Below are 18,561 nucleotides of genomic sequence, written 5' to 3'. Positions count from 1 at the left end.
TTATTTCACCTAAGTTCTTAAACTTCTGGGTATAGAATTGTTCATAGTAATTTCCTATCATTATTTTAATTCCTGCAAAGATCCTCTGCTTCACTCCTAATATTAGTTTTGTGTGGTTGGTTCTGTGGTTCTGGGGATGGAACCTAGGGACTCATGCGTGCTAGGCAAGAGCCCTCATTCCCCCGTCTTTTTTTTTTTTTTTTTTTAAGACAGGGTCTTGAGAAACGCCCAGGCTGGCCCTGAACTTGTGACCCTCCTGTCTCCGCTTCCCAAGTACCTGCGATTACAAGTAGTAATAAGGCATGTGCCACTTGTGCCCCACGCTGATACTGGTTTTAAGTTCAACTTTTTCTTAGTATAGCTAGTAGTTTATCAATTTTACAGATCATTTCAAAAAGAACTAACTCTTAGTTTTACTGATTTTCTATTAGTTTTCCATTTTCTATTTCATTATTTTTATACTTCTTTCCTTTTGCTTATTTTGTTCCTTCAGTTTAAGATGGACTCAGCCAAATGATTCGAGATCTTTCTTCTTTTTTTAAAACAACCACCAGACTGTTGTCAGTTGCACCTCACAAATTTGGATGTACCATACCTTTACCTGCATTCCGTCCAAGGCTGTACCTTCATTTTTATTTGATCTAAGACACAGAAATTTTCTCTTTCACTTATGCGTTAATTAGAAGTATGTTCTTCAATTTCCTAATATTTATGGATATTTACCAGATATTTCTATTATTCCTCTCTGGCTTAATTCTGTTTTATTTTAAGAAACATTATACATGATTTTAATTCTTTTAAATGCTTTTAAGTTTGTTTTATGGCCCCCAAAATTATCTACCTCTGCAAATGTTTGATATGAATTTTAGGTTAGGTACACATACACAGGATTGTTATGACTTTTTTGGAAGATGAAGTTTTTGTTGTTATATTACTTCCTCTTTATTAGAAATTTATTTTTTCTGAAGCATACTTCAGATTAATATAACAACTCTAGCTTTCTTTTGATTAATGTTAGCACTATATCTCTTTTTATTCTAATCTATACTGCTATAATTTAAAGCAGACTTCTTATAGATAGCACACAGGTAGTTCTTGTTCTCAAGCAATCTGCCTTTTAAGTGGTATGCTCAGATTATTCATATTCAACATAATTAGTAATATGATTGAATTACCTAAATATTTAGTATTTCACTTTGCCTTTTCTACTAGCTTAATCAATTTAAGTGGCTCCTTTAGGGATCAAGATATCCATACCTAACTTTCCACAGTATATTCAGAATCAATATCTTACCTGGCACATGAGCCACTCAAAGATAAGTCTAGGTCTTGTTCATTGGTTTATATCATAATTCAGTTCTGGAAGCTTTGTCTATGTTTTTTTGGATCTGTTCCAAGCATATACAGCTTCCTGCTGAGCCTGGGAGTGATGTCAGTTCATAAACAGAATTATAAGAACCTCTTTCTCCAGCTCTCTTCTCTCCAGTTTTCCCTTTATGCTGTGGCTCCCGGGAGCCCTTCATTCTGATTCCTCTGGCCAAAAAGATGAGGCTCTCTTCAGGTTTCATGTTCCCAAAGTCATTGGGAAGTTCCATATAATTGGGGCTGCCATTTACTCAAAGCAGCAAAAGAGAAAAGGTAAAAACAAAAATAATGGCAAGTCTTCTCGACTTTTCATGCATAAGAGACCACATTCCTGGCTCCTCTGGCCAAAGTGAAGTAACCAAATGGGTCCATCATTCTAAAGTTTTAAAAAATGCTTATACAACAATGTATTCAATTCAAAGTGAACAAAGTCCTTAAAATTTTTTACAGATGAAAAGAATGGAAATTCTGAAACTTTTCTTTACAACCCCCCAAAGGACCATATAAACTTCCACTGTCATTATGTAATTCCATAAATTTGGAACTAGAAATGCCTAAAATAGAACAAAAAGTAGAAGAGCCCAAATTAGGCACAGTTGAAAAGATAAACTACTTTTAGCCTATCTTTTTCTCTCACAATACCAGAAAGACAAAAGCAGATTCCATTCTAAAACCTACTCTTCCAAAGTATTTCCTTAGCAGTGATGTAAAATTTGCCACCATTAATATATCTTCTGAAAATAATTATGATTAACCTGTTATATTTTTGCCTGACATGCAAATTCAAGGACTAAAGTGACAAGGCATTCTGTCTTACAGACAAATAAATAGCATTAAGTAATGTGCTGCACATTTCTGAGCAGTGCTAAATGATCTCTATTTAAACGAGATTTTTTTTGGTCTCTGAAAGATATGGTGAAATATGACAAGAAAAAATGTTTAATCTCCAATGAATTCACAAATAAGTTTTAAGTGTGTGCTTGGCAGAAAAAAGACCCCCCCCCCCCCCCCCCCCCCCCCGAGAACATTAGGGATGTGCCTTAGGTTAAGGACTTTGAGATGCAGAAATTATCCAGGTTAACCAGGTCGGCCTGACTTAATCACATAATTCTCTAAAAGTCAACAGTTTTTCCCTGAGTAGAGTCTAGTGTTAGTGTAAATGTGACCATCAAAGATGGGTCAGAGTGATGCAATGGTACTAGCTTTGAAGATGGAGGAAGGAAGTCATGAGCCATGGGATGCAGGTAGCCTCCAGAAGCCACAGGAGACAAGGAAACGTGTTCTCCCCCTACAGCCTCCAGAAAAAAACACGCAGTCCTGCCAATACCTTACCCCACTGAGACCTGGGTCAGACTTCTGGATAGAACTGTAAGATAAAAAGTTGTGCTGTTTTAAACTACTAAATTTGTGGTAATTTATAACAGCAACATTAGAAAACTAGGGCAAAGTAAAATAGAAATTTTCATTGTCATTACAAAACAGTTAATAATACTTTTGGTCACTGTGGTCAGCTTAATAATCAGATAAAAGCAGATGCAAGGAAGCTTCAATAAAGTGATTCAACCATAATGAAAACTTCCCATGTCGAGTCAGTAATCTTTTCTTGTTTGAATTCACGGTTCTTACATAGTTTTGAATATTTGTTTTAATATTTTTCCTTAAATAGAGCATATGAATAAATATTGTTAAATCAAGACATGGCAGACCAAATCAGGGTCAAATCTTATTTTCAAGTACTAAGTCTGAGGAAAATACATCAACAGCTAATGGTAATTCCCAGCAGTCATGTAAGACCAGTAAGATGACAAACACTGGGCAACATTATGAACAGATACCACTTGAGAAAATGTCTCTTCCAAGCATGTTCTACCCTTTTAAGTTAAGTTTTCCATCTAATTACCATACTAACCACTCCTTAAAGTAGCATTTGAGACTGGTGAATTACTCCCACCCTAATTGCTTCATGAGTGGTTTTAGCTTTTCAAATAGTCACCAGTCACATATGATGCTTGGGTGCTAACAATACCCAAATTTATTCTCTAATTTCATTTCTTCCCCTAAAAAAGGTATACCCCAAATCAGAATAAAATTTCTAATATCTAAGAACTGTGTTTCTTTAACATCTATTGCTCCTAGTCAGACATATGTAATAAAGAAGATAATAAAAAGGTAGTCACACAGACCAGTTTTAGTTCTGGGTTGCTGACTCAGTTGTTTAAGCTCTATGACTCACCATATCCTCACCTATATTTTGGAACTAAAAAAAAATGTAAGATTTTACAAGGGAACAAATAAACAATTTCAAAGGTTTATTAAAGCATCAGTTATAAACTACATATACGAGAATATAGATATTACTACAATTATAGCCTAAACCCCAAAAGGATTATAATACAAAAATTTACAACCATTGAGACAAGAAATTAAGGGAAGACCCAATACAGTCTTCTTGATGGAGCAAACACATTATTTTAAGACATTTTATCTGTTAAAATACAATTATATGCCCAATTTTTGGTCTCTAATCACCACTAACTACTGAACTAAACCAAAACTCCCTGCGTTAACAACTGATTTCAGATCTAGGGAAATATTCTATAAGATAAACCTGGGATATCCTGTGGTATGAGAAAGCAAAAACAGTCAAATATCAAATGAAGTGATTTATTTATTCAGGCACCAATCTGAATAGACTGCCAGTAGTCAAAGATGGTACAGTAAGTATCAAACAATAACAACTTTAAGGGATGAAAACATGTCAATTATGTAAAATTCCATTACACTGTGCCACTCATACAACCATAACACAAAATCAATCTCATGGGACATGTGGGGAGACTGCCAGGGTACCAACTTCTTGTTTTGAAAACAAGAAATAAAAAGTAGTAAAGAATTAGGCACTTATTCTGGATTTCCTGTATGAACAGTATTTCAGGGTGTTTTTCTTTAGAGTCTAGCTAACTCGATGCAGAAGACGTGACAAAATTAGATTACCACTCAGCAATTCCTAAGGAATACTGGATATAAGAATTACCAATTGGACACTAAAAATTTTAAGTGAAAAGTCAATGAAGGCTGGGCGCAGTGGCACACACCTGTAATCCCAGCCATTCCAGAGGCAAAGGCAAGAGGGCTATAAGTTTGAAGTCTAGCCTCCATGATTTAGCAAGATCCTGTCTCAAAATGAAACATAAAAAGAGCTGGGAATATAGCTCAATGACAGAGTGCCCTTGGTTCAATCCCCAGTACCCGAGAGCAAAAACAGCCAATGACTCAATGCATTAATCAATCTTGACATCGCTTTCAGTAAGGCAGCCAGATTATGTGTCCCCTAACACAAGGCAAGAGAAGTACACAGCATCAGTAGGAAGCAGCCAAGACACTGGATTAAAGAAATTACAAGGGGTAGAGAAGTATATTCACTAACATCAGAGCACCATTAGACAAGTTCAAAATATGAGAAATACTAAAGAATTATCCACTATTGTCCACAAAGAAATGGCAAACCGAAACTGGAAGGTAGAATGGGGGAAATATTAGTGAGACAAATATATCAATCAAATGCAATCTATAGATCTTATCTGGATCCAAATGTGAACTATTTGCAAAAGATAAGTGGAAAATATTGAAAATATGGAGAGAAAAATCAGATGATATAAAAAATACATTTTGCTAAATATGACAATATATGTTCTACTTATGCTAAAAAGTAGTACATCCTTGTTTGTGAGATATATAAACTAAAGTATCTACAAGTTAACGGGGAAAAAAAGGAAAACAAACAAACAACAATTGTCTGGAATTCCCTCTTAAGTACACCAGGAAAAAAAAAAGGTGGGGGAATAAAACAAGAATGAAACATGTTGATAATTGCTGAAACTTGTTGGGTACTCATTTTATTATCTCCATTTTGTTTGGAAGGGTTATTTATAATGCATCATTTACACCTAAATTTTTGTCCTAATATAGCAGTCATCCTAAGCAATGAAAATACATCATGTATTCTTCATGTTTTTACTTTCTCACAATATTTCATAGGAATTCTCCTTCTGATTCAATTCCATTCTCCTTAACATTATAACAACATAACTGCATGAGAGAAGCTGCCAGACTATGCACTTGCTTAAGAGTACGACTTACCCTGAGCTTGTAGAAGTTTAAGGGTAGCTTCCGCTCTGGCTCTGGCTTCTCTCTGGGATTTAGTTAAAAGCTTCCCCTCTTTTTTTAAACGTTCTTTTCTTTCTTTTTCTTTTTGTTTTTTCCTTTCTCTTTTTTCTTGTTCCAATCGCTCCTGTGAAAGAGTACATGCCAGATAAAAACTGTTAGCTAAAAGAACTGTAAAATTTAAAGTAAGTAACTTAATCTTCAAAGAAAGTTCTTTAGATAAATGCAAAGTACTACTGGGAGATTCCAAATGAAAATGTTGTACACTGTTATTAATTAACATCAAAGGAGCTTATTGTCAATAATGCATTAGCAACCTTTGTCTCTACACAAGTAATTAAAGGTAGGATTTTTTTCTGTCTCTTCATAACATTATTTATATCAGAATAATAGTATAACTGAATTGCTACTCAACTAGCAATCTTAGAAACTGGAGATACTGTATAGAGATTTTAAGTAAAACATAACATTAGATTGCAAACTTCATGAAAAATATACCTCTTCTTTACGCTTTGCTTCTAGTTCTTCCAGTCGTTTTATGCGTTCCTCCTCTTCCCTCTTCTGTCTTTCTTCTTCTTCTTTAAGCTTAGCCAGAGCTTCTTGCATAGCCTTAACAGTTGCTTTGCTAGGTCCTTTTTTCTTCTCTTTCTCTTTTTCTTCCTTTTCTGACTTCTTTTTCTTCTTATCTTTTTTCTTTTTGTCTCCTTCATTGTCATCTACCAAAAAGAACAAAGTGTTATTTAAAAAAAAAAAAAGTTCTTTCCTATGGAGATAATGAACAAACCCTAGCCAGAGTTCAAGCACAATAATGGGCCAAGACTGATGCTATCAGTGGGCTAGGTCTGTGTGATCAAAACATCCTTAGCACCTGAATATTTAGAACAGCTCAGTATAACCCATAGTTGGAATGCTGATGCACCTACAATGCTTGTCTTGGTCTGAGCTGTCCTAATAAATATGAGAAGACGGAAGGATTCTGACAGCAGTAGGAGAGCAATATTGTACCTTAGGTTTCTCTTCTACCATGGTATCTGGGCAGAGTGGCTGGCACATGTAAGATGCTTGTCGAAAGTTCTAAAGAATAGAATGAACTAAATTGCATTTAAGTTCTTTAGCTCGTTTCACTTTCACAAAATGGAGATAAAGATAATGATGTCTACACTTCAAGGGGATATCAGAAGAATAAAATACAAAAAATACATAATCATACTCCCAAGAAATCTAATGAATTAAAAAAGTTCTGAAGCTACTTTCATGGTGTTTCTCCTCAAAGAAATCCAAGTAAGAAAAATTTCAGTGGTTAAAAATTTTCCACTGTTTTCTAATCTAAATAAAAACTACTTTAAGTTTTAAGAATAAAGTCCTTCTGTGTAAATCATGTGATCTTTAGCTATTTTTTTCCTCTAGGTGAGGGGAGGAAATTAACAAGAATGTTTTTCCCAACTGGTTATAGAATAAAAATGTGACTCGTTAGTGCTTGCATGATGTTAACAAATTTTAGTATTTTAATTTTACTTTTCTATTTCATAGAACACACTGCTTTTACAGAAGGAAAGGATTTAAAGTATCTGACACTGAGTTTTCAGAAGAATAAAGTTTTTGTTAGCAATTTAAACAGTCTATTAACAGCAAAAAATAGATTTTACAATGAAATTCTATAAAATCACCCATTTGTGTAAATAAACCATTTGAAAGACATTTTATGCTATACATGTAAATGCATGACAATGAAAATCAAGCAAAAAAGTACTTAGCTTTTTTGTTTTTGAGGTGCTGGGAACTGAACCCAGGACCTCTGCACTCTAGGCAAGTGTTCTATTACTGAGCCACTCTTGCAGCCCAACCTGTTCCCCCTTAAATACATGGTATTGCTATGTTGCCCAGGATGTCCTTGAACACCTAGGTTCAAGTGATCCTCCTGCCTCAGTCTCCTAAGTAGTTACACTTTTAACTGTAGTAGCACCCAGCTCCTTAGATGTAATTTTTGAAAGGCTTCTGGTATTTAAGTTCCTTTATAATGAAAGACAAGTAACAAAATGACACTAGGGCATACTGATCAAAACTTGAACTAGGTACAAATCAAAACATCCTGTGCTTCCCTCTACAGTCCACATTACCAACCTTCGACAGCTATGGCAGTCTCTCCTTTCTCCTCAGAGATGGGGGTAGCTCCAGTGTCAAGAGACACTTTGGATTTTCCAGTGTCCTCTTCAGATTTCTTCTGAAATTCTCTCTGTTTACTCTGATCCTTTTTACCTGTTTCTAAATCTTCTTTTTCTTTCAGCTTCCTCAGTTTTGCTTTCTCTTCATCTCGCTTTTTTCTCTCACGCTCTTTCTTCTCCGCCTTCTTTTGGGCCACTGTCTTAATCTTGAAGGAGGAGTCGTCATCTTCATTTCCGCTCTCTACGTTAGGACCTGGCTTATTTTTTTGATTTTTTTTCTGTCCTTTTCTAGACTGCAAAAATTCATCTGATTCATCGCCACTTTCACCAGAAGAATTTACTTTGGAACGCTCTTTAATTCTTTTACCATTATCTTCATCCTCCTCTGATCCATCCCATTTTTTATTTGATTTTTGAGCTTTCCCTTTAGCTTTTTTAGAGAGTTTGTTAAAATCATCATCATCATCACTCCCAGAGTTCATTTCCACTTTTGGTTTTGCAGTCCTTTTTGATTTTGAATCTTTATCCTCTGATTCTTCACTATCATTATCATCAAAAGTTTGTTTTTTGCCCTTCTGTCCTTTCTTTTTTTTATCTTGTTTTGAGGCAGGTTCTTCTTCATTGTTTTCTGTTGGCTAAAAATTTTCCATTGTTAGAAACATTAACAAAATCATTTTCATTTTTTAAAAGTAACTGCGACCCCTCAGAATCATACATTTCACTAAGTACACATTTCTTAAAACTTTCAGAAATAATTTCAAAAATAAGGTTTCTTGTTTGTTTTCAACAAAACAAAAAAGCTCAACAGAACACCAGGCGCTTGTGTAGGCCTATGACATCTTACTCCACACGTTTCAAAACCTCAGTGCTCTGAAACAAGCACTCTTTACCAGCTTGCATCTACTAAGTGGCCCAGAAAGCCTAAGGGAAAAACTTAAAGAAAATTATATATCAATTTCCCATTATTTTGAAGCTTAAATGAATTCAAAGGATGAAAAAGAAACTTCAGAAAACTGAAGGTGGAGATGGAAGATGTCATCATATCTCCAAAAACGTACCAATTTTTATTAGTAGGAACATTCCACAAATACCTTTAGATTCACAAGTAAAACATTTTTGTATCCGTGGAAGGTTTTCAAATACACTCTTCTTTCCTGAAAATCGTTTTCTCCCTTTGGTATCAGATTTTATAAACCTTTAAGCTAATGTGTCTATGTTTGTAAGTTTCCAAATGCAGCTCCCGAAACCAGCGCTGGAAGCACCAATGGAACATGAAACACGAATGAGTAGCAACAACAACTCACCTTCACAGCAGCGGTGTCTCTGTCAGCTTTGATGCCTTGAGCTTCCAAAGACAATTCTTCCAGTTCTTTCAGAATATCATCTTCACTAGAAAAGGAATACAACACATTTGGAAGCATTCAAATAGTTTATTACGTGAACCGGTACCAAAACCAATAAAAATCAAATGTATTCAAATATACTCACTCAAAGTCCTGCTTCTTTTTCTCTTTTTTCTTTTTCCCTTTTGACTTTTGAGGTTCCTGCTCCTTGGCAGCACCAGCTCCTTCTATTTCTGCAGCCAAGGCATCAAGATCAATGTCATCCTTGGCACTTGAATGAAAACAAAGAAGACCTAAATATCACTCAAGAGCAAATAATCTATCACAGTCACTTACAAAGAAATTTTTATTAGTTTAACCTTTTTCATACATTGGCAGCAAAATGAGAAAACATTCAACAAGTTCTTTTCATGACAACATGAATTACATGTACTTATCAGCCTCCTTGCATCTGCTTCAATAAAGTGGCTGGGTTACATGGAACTTAGAAAGGATTATAAGGAAGAGCACACCTGTAATCCCAGTGACTCAGGAGGCTAAGGGAGGAGTATTGCAAGTTTGAGGCTAGCCTTGGCAACTTAGCAAACCCTGTGTCAAAACAAAATATAAACCAGGCACTGTGGCTCATGCCTGTAATTCCAGTGGCTCAGGAGGCTGAGGCAGGAGAATCCAAAGTTCAAAGCCAGCCTAAGCAACCTAGCGAAGTCCTAAGCAACTCTCTGAGACTCTATCTCTAAATAAAATATAAAAACGGGCTGGGATGTGGCTTAGTGGTAAAGCACCCCCGGTTCAGTCCCTGGTACCAAAATAATAATAATAAAATAAAAAATAAAAAAGGGCTAGGGGTACATAGTACTACATAGTGATAGTGTGTCCCTTGGATTCAATTCCCAGTACCACAAAAAATATAAACAAATAAATAAAAATCTAATAATAAAAAACTTCTATAGATATTAAAGCTGTGTGCATCTAAATGGAGTAATTTATAAAACAGAAAACTTTAAGGATACCATAGGTACTATTCTTTGACTATCACTAACACCTAAATGCCCGAACTTTGTGCATTTTTACTAAGGATAGCAAAAACTACAGAGCTGGAAGAAACTTTAGAGATCATCTAGTCTATTATCTCATTTTACCAATGGAAAAACTATAATGCTCAAAAATTTAATGCCTGGAGAAAAATGTGACACTTTTAAACCTACACAGAATTAGCAATGGTTCACTTAATATAATACAACCCAAAGTCCAGATCCAAACCTGTTCTCCACCTTTCACATTCCTGGTTTCATTTCTGGCTCCATTCCATAATACCCTCACCTACCAATATTACTTGGAGTATCCAAACTGTGTTTTAGTTAAAACCTAAAGAAAATCAAGGAAGTGAGACTGAGATATACAAGTAGAAAAGGTAGAAAAATCCTAATGAATGACACAATAAGAAACCAAAGAACTCATGAGACAGATGAATGTCTTGTATAAAGATGCTTTATTTTGATAAAGAGAATTTTCTAAAGAGAAATACATATCTTCTCACTATATAAGATTACATAACACGACAAGATAAAAGATTCCGCTTCAAGGAGCTCAGTAGGGAAGGCAGACAGTAAAGTAGTAAGCCAGGAATTGTAAAATGCTAAACGCTATGAAATAAAGGAATTTGATACTTTTATAAATAACCCCAAATTAAATATGTTCCCTATAAATTATCCTATAATTTAAACAGTTTGGCACTGAACTGCTGCACTGGTAAGCACATCCTATATCACCAAATCCAGAATGCGAAAGTCAGAGGTTTCTTAACAAAGAAGCTTGACATATGCAAGGAAAAGAGAACAAGCAAAGGGGATGCACATACAGGCACACAAAATATAAAAACCTAAAACAACAAAGAGCATTGTGCTTCCCAAGGGCTTCCAAAGGAGTCTCTGAACCACCACCTGACAAGTTTTTATGTGTTATGTATTTCTTGACACTCTCCTCCCAAGAAGTAAGACAACCAGAAACAATACTTAGCAATATTTCCAGGTAATTCTCAGCCAGATTTGAACACTGTCATACTTTTTTAGGTAGATGAATTAACTAGGGAACAGAGAATTTGTCCAGAATCATAAAAAACAGACATGTGATTTGAACCCATAAAGTCTGATTCCCATCCACAGAAAGGCTAGATGAATGCAGGAAGCAGGGAAATCAGCTTCTGTAGTAACTGTAATGAAAAACAATAAGTACCTGACTTGCCACAAGTGGCAGCGAAGAAGGAGGTTAGAGTCAGTGAGCTCAATATCAAGAGGATCAAATCAGCAACTCTTAGGACTAAATGCATACAGAATGGAGTAAGGATAAATAAAGGCATCAGGTCACAAGGGACCTAAGTCCAGCCCAGTATCTCCCAGGAGTATCTCCAAAGAAATCTCTGTCAGTATTTCCTACTCTAGGCAGGTTCTGAGAACTGGATGATGGGAAGGTTAGAGACTGACACCTCACTTCCAAAAATTTGCCAGCCCTCACTCAAAACTATGTTCATCCCAACAAAATAACTTCAAGTATCTCCTTTTGTGGGCTATCTTTCTGGAATATTCAACAACAAACTTCTCTAGAGTAACAGAATACAGGGTTACACTTGTATGCTCCTAAGTTTGAAAGGATTCTTCTAGCTAATAAAAAATTAAGTTTTTGAGTGTTTACCATCTATCAGGCATTATGCTGACCAACTGTTAGACATACAATAGTCACTTAATACTTCTTAACAATTGAGATTTAGCTTAAAATGATAGACTTATTTGCAAAAGGTCACAAAGTTATAAAGTAGCATATCAGGAACTCCCTCCCTAGAAAATGGGAAATAATCTAATTTCTGAATTATTTGCTCAAAAATTCAGTTACAAAACTTCGCAAATATAATATGTACTCTTAAACCTAATAACTCCTGAAGTATTCTTTCAGTGTGCACTGAACCACCTACCGTTCACATGACAAAGCAAAAGACAAGTCAATTGAAGAGAGATGATGGAACACTTATTACCCAATACTAAGACATACGATAAAGCTATTAACAAGATAGTGTGGTAAGAGAAAACACAAATGGGCCAATGGTATGAAACAGCCCCAAAATAGACCCATACAAATGCTATCTGATCTGTGACAAAGGAGAAAATTAAATAGAGAAGGGATAGTCTTTTTGTCATATGGTACTTGTACAACTGGTCGTTTATGTGCCAAAAACCACCACCAACATGAACAACAAAAACCCCACAAAATTTGTCTGTTAATCTTGCATTTGGCTATGAGATTTAAATAAAACACAAAAAGCAGAAATCATGAAAGAAAAAGGATAACTTACGCTCGTTAAAATTAAAAACGTCTGCTCTAAGAAGGATACTGGTAAAATGAAAAGACAAACCACAGACTGAGAAAAACACATGCAAAATACTATGCTTACACATACTAAGACTTGTAAATACTAAAATTCGTATTCAAAATATACAAAAGAACTCTTAGAATTCAACAAGGAGAACCCAATTAAAATGTGGGTAAAAGATCAGAATAATTACCTTGCCAGAATGACACATATATGACAAAAGAAAAAAGAAATTGAAAAAAAAGTTCAATTTCATTTGTCATCAGGGAAGTGCAAATCAAATCAAGGAACCAGCATTACATACCTATTGGAATGGCTAAAATCCAAGAAACTGACAATTCCATGATTATAGGACACATACAAGATAAGCTTGAAATATTTTACAATGCCAGAAAATAAGTAACTAATTAAACAAAACCAAGAAAAGTTATCTACACACAACACACACACACACACACACAATGTTGGATATATAACAAAGGGACATATAAACCAACTGAAAAGAGCTTTCAAGACAAAGAAAACAATAAATTAATTTGTTAGTTAATTAACTGGAGCAATTAATTAAATAATGTAATATTAAATTATAAGTCAAAAATAATATCCACCATTACAAAATAATATCCATAAGTCCATACTGATAAATGACTGAATAAACTAGGAAAAATAAATTAAGCAGAATTCCCCTCTTAAAGAGGTACAACATAATTTCACACTCTTAAATTTTGAACTATGCACAGTGACTTCCTACCAGAGTATAATACGAAAAGAAAAGAGAAATTTTAGTGTAGAAATCTGATAAACACCACTTCAGCCAAATTATCAATATCAAAAATATGTTGAAATCTGAGAAACTATCACATGCAAGATGAGTTTAAGGAGAAATGACTACTAAATGTAATGTGATACCCTATATGGAATTCTTGAATAGATATAGGACAGTAGGTTGAAAACTACAGAAATCTATACAAAGTATTAGTTTCAGTTACTATAGTAGTTTTCCTTAGTTGTAACAAGTTATACCAGGCTAATATGTTAATAGTACAGGAAAATGGAGATGGGATATAGGGAACTAAGTCCTACTGTCAGAACTTTTCTATAATTCTAAAAATCAGTACTTTTTAAAAAGAGAAGAGGGGGAATTCATCATTTATATTCAGTCCTAAGAAAATGAAATAATCAAGTTTAACAAAATATGTACAGGACTTGTAAAAAACCCAAGGAGATTAAAATAAATGAAAACACACACCATGTTCATGGACTAGACAACAATACAGTAAAGATAACAATTCCCCCAAAATGACATACAAGTTTAATAATAATTCCCATAAAAATCCCAGCACGATATTTAGGATGTAACTAATACAGACAAGATTACTCTAAAATTTATACAGAAAGGCAAAGAACTAAAAATAGATAATAACAACTGGGGGTGGGTGAAATGAGAGGTATTACTTTACCAGATTTCAAGACTTAATAAATAAATAACTACAATAACAAACTGTGGTACTGACACAGGATAGACACAGATCAATAGAAGAGAGAAACCAAAATCAGCACCAGAGAAGTATGGCAAACTGATATTTTATGGGTACAAAATACAAAAGTAATTTAATGTAAGAAGATTAGCCTTTCCAACAAGCTTGCTGGTGCAAACTGGACCTTTCCTACATTTAAAGAAATTTTTAAAAAGGGGCCTCAAGCTCACTCCTCATACAAGAGTGAAATTTTAAGTGAAAAGCATAAAAACATAAAACTTTTAGGAAAAAAAACAAATTGTTTGGGATCTAGAAACAGGCCGAAGAGTTAAAACTGATCCCCATCAAAATTAAAAACTGTTGCTGTTGCAAAGACCTTATGAAGGCAATAGAAAAACAAGCTTCAGAGAAGAAGACGTAGTTTGCAAATATGTCTCGGAAAAAGGACTATTATCTAGAATGTATTTTAAAAACCTTCAAAACTTCACAGTTACAATCCCAACAACCTAATAGAAAATGGACAAAAAGCAAGAAAAGGTATTCCACGGAGGAGGATATACAGATGCTCAGTTGGTAGAGTGCTTGCCTCACATGCACAAGGCCCTGGGTTCAATCTCCAGCACCACCACCAAAAAAAAAAAAAAAAAAAAAAAAAAACCACAATGGGATAACACTACACAATCAGAATGTCAGCCTTCCAAATAAGAGGTAATAATCAATGCTGGGAAGGATATATAGGAACTGGATCACTCATATGTTACTGGTAGAAATGTAAAATGGAATAACCATTTTGGAAAATAGTCCATCCATTTTTAATAAAACTAAAAATATACTAAATACACAACTCTTGCACATTTATCCCTAAGTAACAAAATTTATGTTTACAGAGCTCTCGTAGAAAAACTTTAGTATCAGTTTAATATACAACAAAGAAAAAAAAAAAAAGAAAACAGAACACAACCCTGGTGTCCCATAACACAGCAAATGGTAAAATAAGCTGAGGTTCATTCCCATTCCACGGAGTATTATTCAGAAATAAAATATATTTATAAACTATGGATATATGCAAGAACTTGGCTGGAAATCAAAAGAAAGGCTGAGCAGAAAAACCCCAAAAGATTAGATACATACAGAATTCCATTTATATGACACTTTTGCAAGTACAAAATTTTACAAGTGTAGAACAGACTTGTGGTTACCATGGGTTAAAGAAAGGCATGGGAAGGATACGCAGCAGGGAGATGGGTGTGGTAACCAATGAACGACATAACAGATCCTTGCAGTGTTGTTCTGCAGCTTGACTATGGCAATACAAATCTATGCATGTGAAGATAATGCACAGAATACACAGACACACACACACGAGCATAAATGAAACACACATATGAGACATATTAATGTCTGGGTTATGATATTAAAGTACAGTTTTCAAGATGTTACCATTGGGGAAAACCGCATTATTGCTTACAATTGCATGCAACTCCCAAAGATTTCCAAATAAGAGGTAATTAAAACAAAAAAAGGACACTGCTAACGAAATGAAAAGGCATGCTGTAGACCAAGAGAAAATACGTGCAATACATGTACGTTATGAAGGATTTGTTTTTAATATACAAAGAACTCCTAGAAGCCAATATCAAAAAGTGGCACATATAAACACTAAACCAATGAGATGTAAGAAAGGCAAATAAACACATAAGATGGTTAGTGCAACTAATAAGAAAATGTAAATTGAAACCACAATGCGATGTCACTATGCAGACACAAGAATGACTAAAATTAAGGACTGATAATACCATGTGCTGAGAGAGGATGTGGAACAACTGGAACTCTCACACATCCCCGGAGGCAATGGGAAACTGGCACAGTCACTTTGGAAGACACCAGAGTTAAACATACACTTACGATGTGGCCCAGCAATCCCACTCCTAGGTATTTACCTAAAAGAAATAAAAACATGCCCACACACAGACTTGTACTCAAATGATCACTTCATTCATAACCACAAAAAGATGGAAACAATGCAAATATTTACCTACCAGATAATTTATAAGTTATTATATATCTGCACAATGAAATACTACACAGTGATAAAAAGAAAGAACTAATGCTACCTGCATTAAAATAGGTGAATCTGAAAGGCATCATTCTAAGCCCAACTCAGGCAATAAAGACTGCATACTCTATCATTTACTTATATGAATTTCTAGAAAAAACAAAACTAGCAAAGGATCACTTATAAAGAGTCATGAGAGAACATTTGGGGTAATGAAAATAGTCTTTCGACACAAATGGGTAAAAGGTACACACTGTACATGTTTAATTCATTGCATACTTAGAAGTTCGTGAATTTTGTCAATTATACTTCAAAAAATGTTAAATTTGAATTTCCAATAGTACTATAAAAACAATTAAGAAACAAATACAGAAAGGATTTGAGTTTAGTAAAATCAGTTAAGATTAAAATTATGTAGGTCTAATATAAACAATTTTTGTAAGTTATGGAAATAATAAATCTCTAATCTTTTCTAGTAATATAATATACTAGGTACTTTAAAATGTTACTACAAAGGGAACTTTTTAAAAGAAAGCTATCTATTAATAGTGTGCAGGCATATATTCAACTTTGGTGTTTGGCTTTTGGAAAAATTAAATAAAAGTTAAATGTAAAAATAATGGGATGGTGTGTAGTTCATTGGTAGAATGCTTTTCACAATATTTGAGGTCCCTGGGCTCAAACCCCAACACCAAAAAAGTAAAACTATAATAATAATTTTGAGAACAACATAGCATAAAGTCTTAAAGATACATTACAAAAAGCGTTCACTGCAAGGAAGAAAAAAGAAAATTAGCCTCATGTATAATTAGCCTCATGGAATTCCAAATAGAAAATTTCATTAAATGATGGGCATTTTCTACTGAAAACCATCTAATGAATGTGGATTTAGACATGAAACATAAGAAATTCAACTCCTTTCCAAATTATTATTTCACAATTCAAAACCCCTAAGATTTCTAAGACTCTCTACTAAGACTCTTTAGTGTCCCTTAACCAGCAGGAGAGATTTTAAACTCTGGCTCAAATGTCTACGACAATGAGAATTGAGGGTCTCCACCTCCTCTGCTTTGATATGGGGACTCTGTGATTGCTTGATCAACAGCGTATGTCAGGAATGATGTTCCAGTTTCTGGGCCTATGCCTTAAACCAGCAACTCTCCTGTCTCTTGGGATGTTCACTGCCAACCTAATAAGGATGTCCAGGACACATGGAGAGGTCAAATACAGACTCCAGCAGAGGTACCAATGACCAGCCATTAACCCAATGAGTGAAGTGAAGAAGGGAGTGAGGAAGCCCTTAAGATGTTCTCATAACAACCACCATCTGAGCAACCACAAGCGACCCAAAGCAAAACCTACCTAAGCTCAGTCAACATCCAAAGCCATGAAAAGAGTGATTTTATTGTTTTAAGCCATTAAGATTGGGATGACTTGTTATGACACAATAATAAACGGAACATTCCCATATTTCTTCCTTTTCCCAAACATACCAGTGCCTGTGGAAATGAAGAACATATTGGTAGAAAGTGGTAAAATTCAAGCTACACCACTCTTTCCTTTCTCCCCACTTCCAAGTTGACAAATTGTCCAGTTTCTCAGTGCCAAGGAAGAAAAGACCATGTATAACCCTGTTGATTCTCATTTTCCCTTTACTTTGATTTGTTATTCCATCCTACCAAAAATTTTCACTCCCCACTTTTTCAATGAAGTTGTCCCAAGTGCTATAATCCAGTAATAAAATGAGAACTAGCTATATCTCCAAAATGAGCCTTCCCAACTCACAACTTCTTTATGAAGTGTTGATTCCTTTAAAAGCAATATGAGCTGTCTTTAAGTAAAATGTAAAAAGGGCTAGGGATGTGGCTCAGTGGTTAAGTGCTCCTGGGTTCAATCCCTGGTACAAAAAAAGAAGAAAAGAAAATGAGGCCATACTGCTATTACATTACAACACAATGCAAAGGATCTACTGAATCAAAATGTCCATTTTATAAGATCTCCAGTGAAGCCAAAGTTGGAGTTGCAACTGATTTAGATTCAATACAGCAATGTCATTCTTCACATTAATGTAGCAAATTTGAACATCACAAAATTTTATATTTGTTACTAACTAAGAATAGAATATTTGAGCCAGGTGACATACACGTGTAGTCACAGCTACTTAGAAGGGTGAAGTGGAAGGATCACCTGTGCCCTAAGTTCTAGATGAGTTTGGGCAAACCAGTGAAATCCCATCTCAAAAAAAAAAAAAAAAAAAAAAAATTTGGACTTAAGAGTTGCGTAAGATATAATCTATACCTAGTATGTGTTTATATATATAGATAGATTATAAAAAAATAAAGGTAATAGATGAAAATTTAGGCCAACATTCTAATAAATACTTGAAGGATACAACTTATATCCTGAAATAAGTAGTCACAAGGTAAGCACTAACTTAAAGTGAACTCATAATCTCTGTATTCCACAGAAGTGAATCTGGTTCTTGATCACTGTTAAAAGGATGGGTTTGGGCTGGGGTTGTGGCTCAGTGGTAGAGCACTTGCCTGGCATGTGTAAGGCATTGGGTTCGATTCTTAGCACCAAATATAAATAAGTAAAATAAAGGTCCATTGACAATTAAAAATTATTTTTT

At 34.7% G+C, this 18,561-nt stretch overlaps 1 protein-coding gene across 2 annotated transcripts in view; it reads right to left on the bottom strand.

Annotated features, from left to right (window-relative positions):
* EIF5B (eukaryotic translation initiation factor 5B) overlaps window positions 1–18,561 on the bottom strand; it is a 78,250-nt gene that overhangs the window by 31,098 nt on the left and 28,591 nt on the right. For both annotated transcript variants that reach the window (XM_079110980.1, XM_079110981.1), the window contains exons 2-6: window positions 9,180–9,305; window positions 8,996–9,080; window positions 7,651–8,326; window positions 6,028–6,245; window positions 5,506–5,656 (exon numbers count right to left, since the gene is read on the bottom strand). In XM_079110980.1, coding sequence (XP_078967106.1) covers window positions 5,506–5,656; window positions 6,028–6,245; window positions 7,651–8,326; window positions 8,996–9,080; window positions 9,180–9,305 — 1,256 coding nt within the window. The remainder of the gene's footprint in view (window positions 1–5,505; window positions 5,657–6,027; window positions 6,246–7,650; window positions 8,327–8,995; window positions 9,081–9,179; window positions 9,306–18,561) is intronic.

Source organism: Sciurus vulgaris, assembly GCF_902686455.1.
Source record: "Sciurus vulgaris genome assembly, chromosome: 14".
Classification (NCBI taxonomy): Eukaryota; Metazoa; Chordata; class Mammalia; order Rodentia; family Sciuridae; genus Sciurus; species Sciurus vulgaris.
The sequence above is the reverse complement of the archived record's forward strand: the minus strand, read 5'-3'. Positions and strand labels throughout refer to the sequence as shown.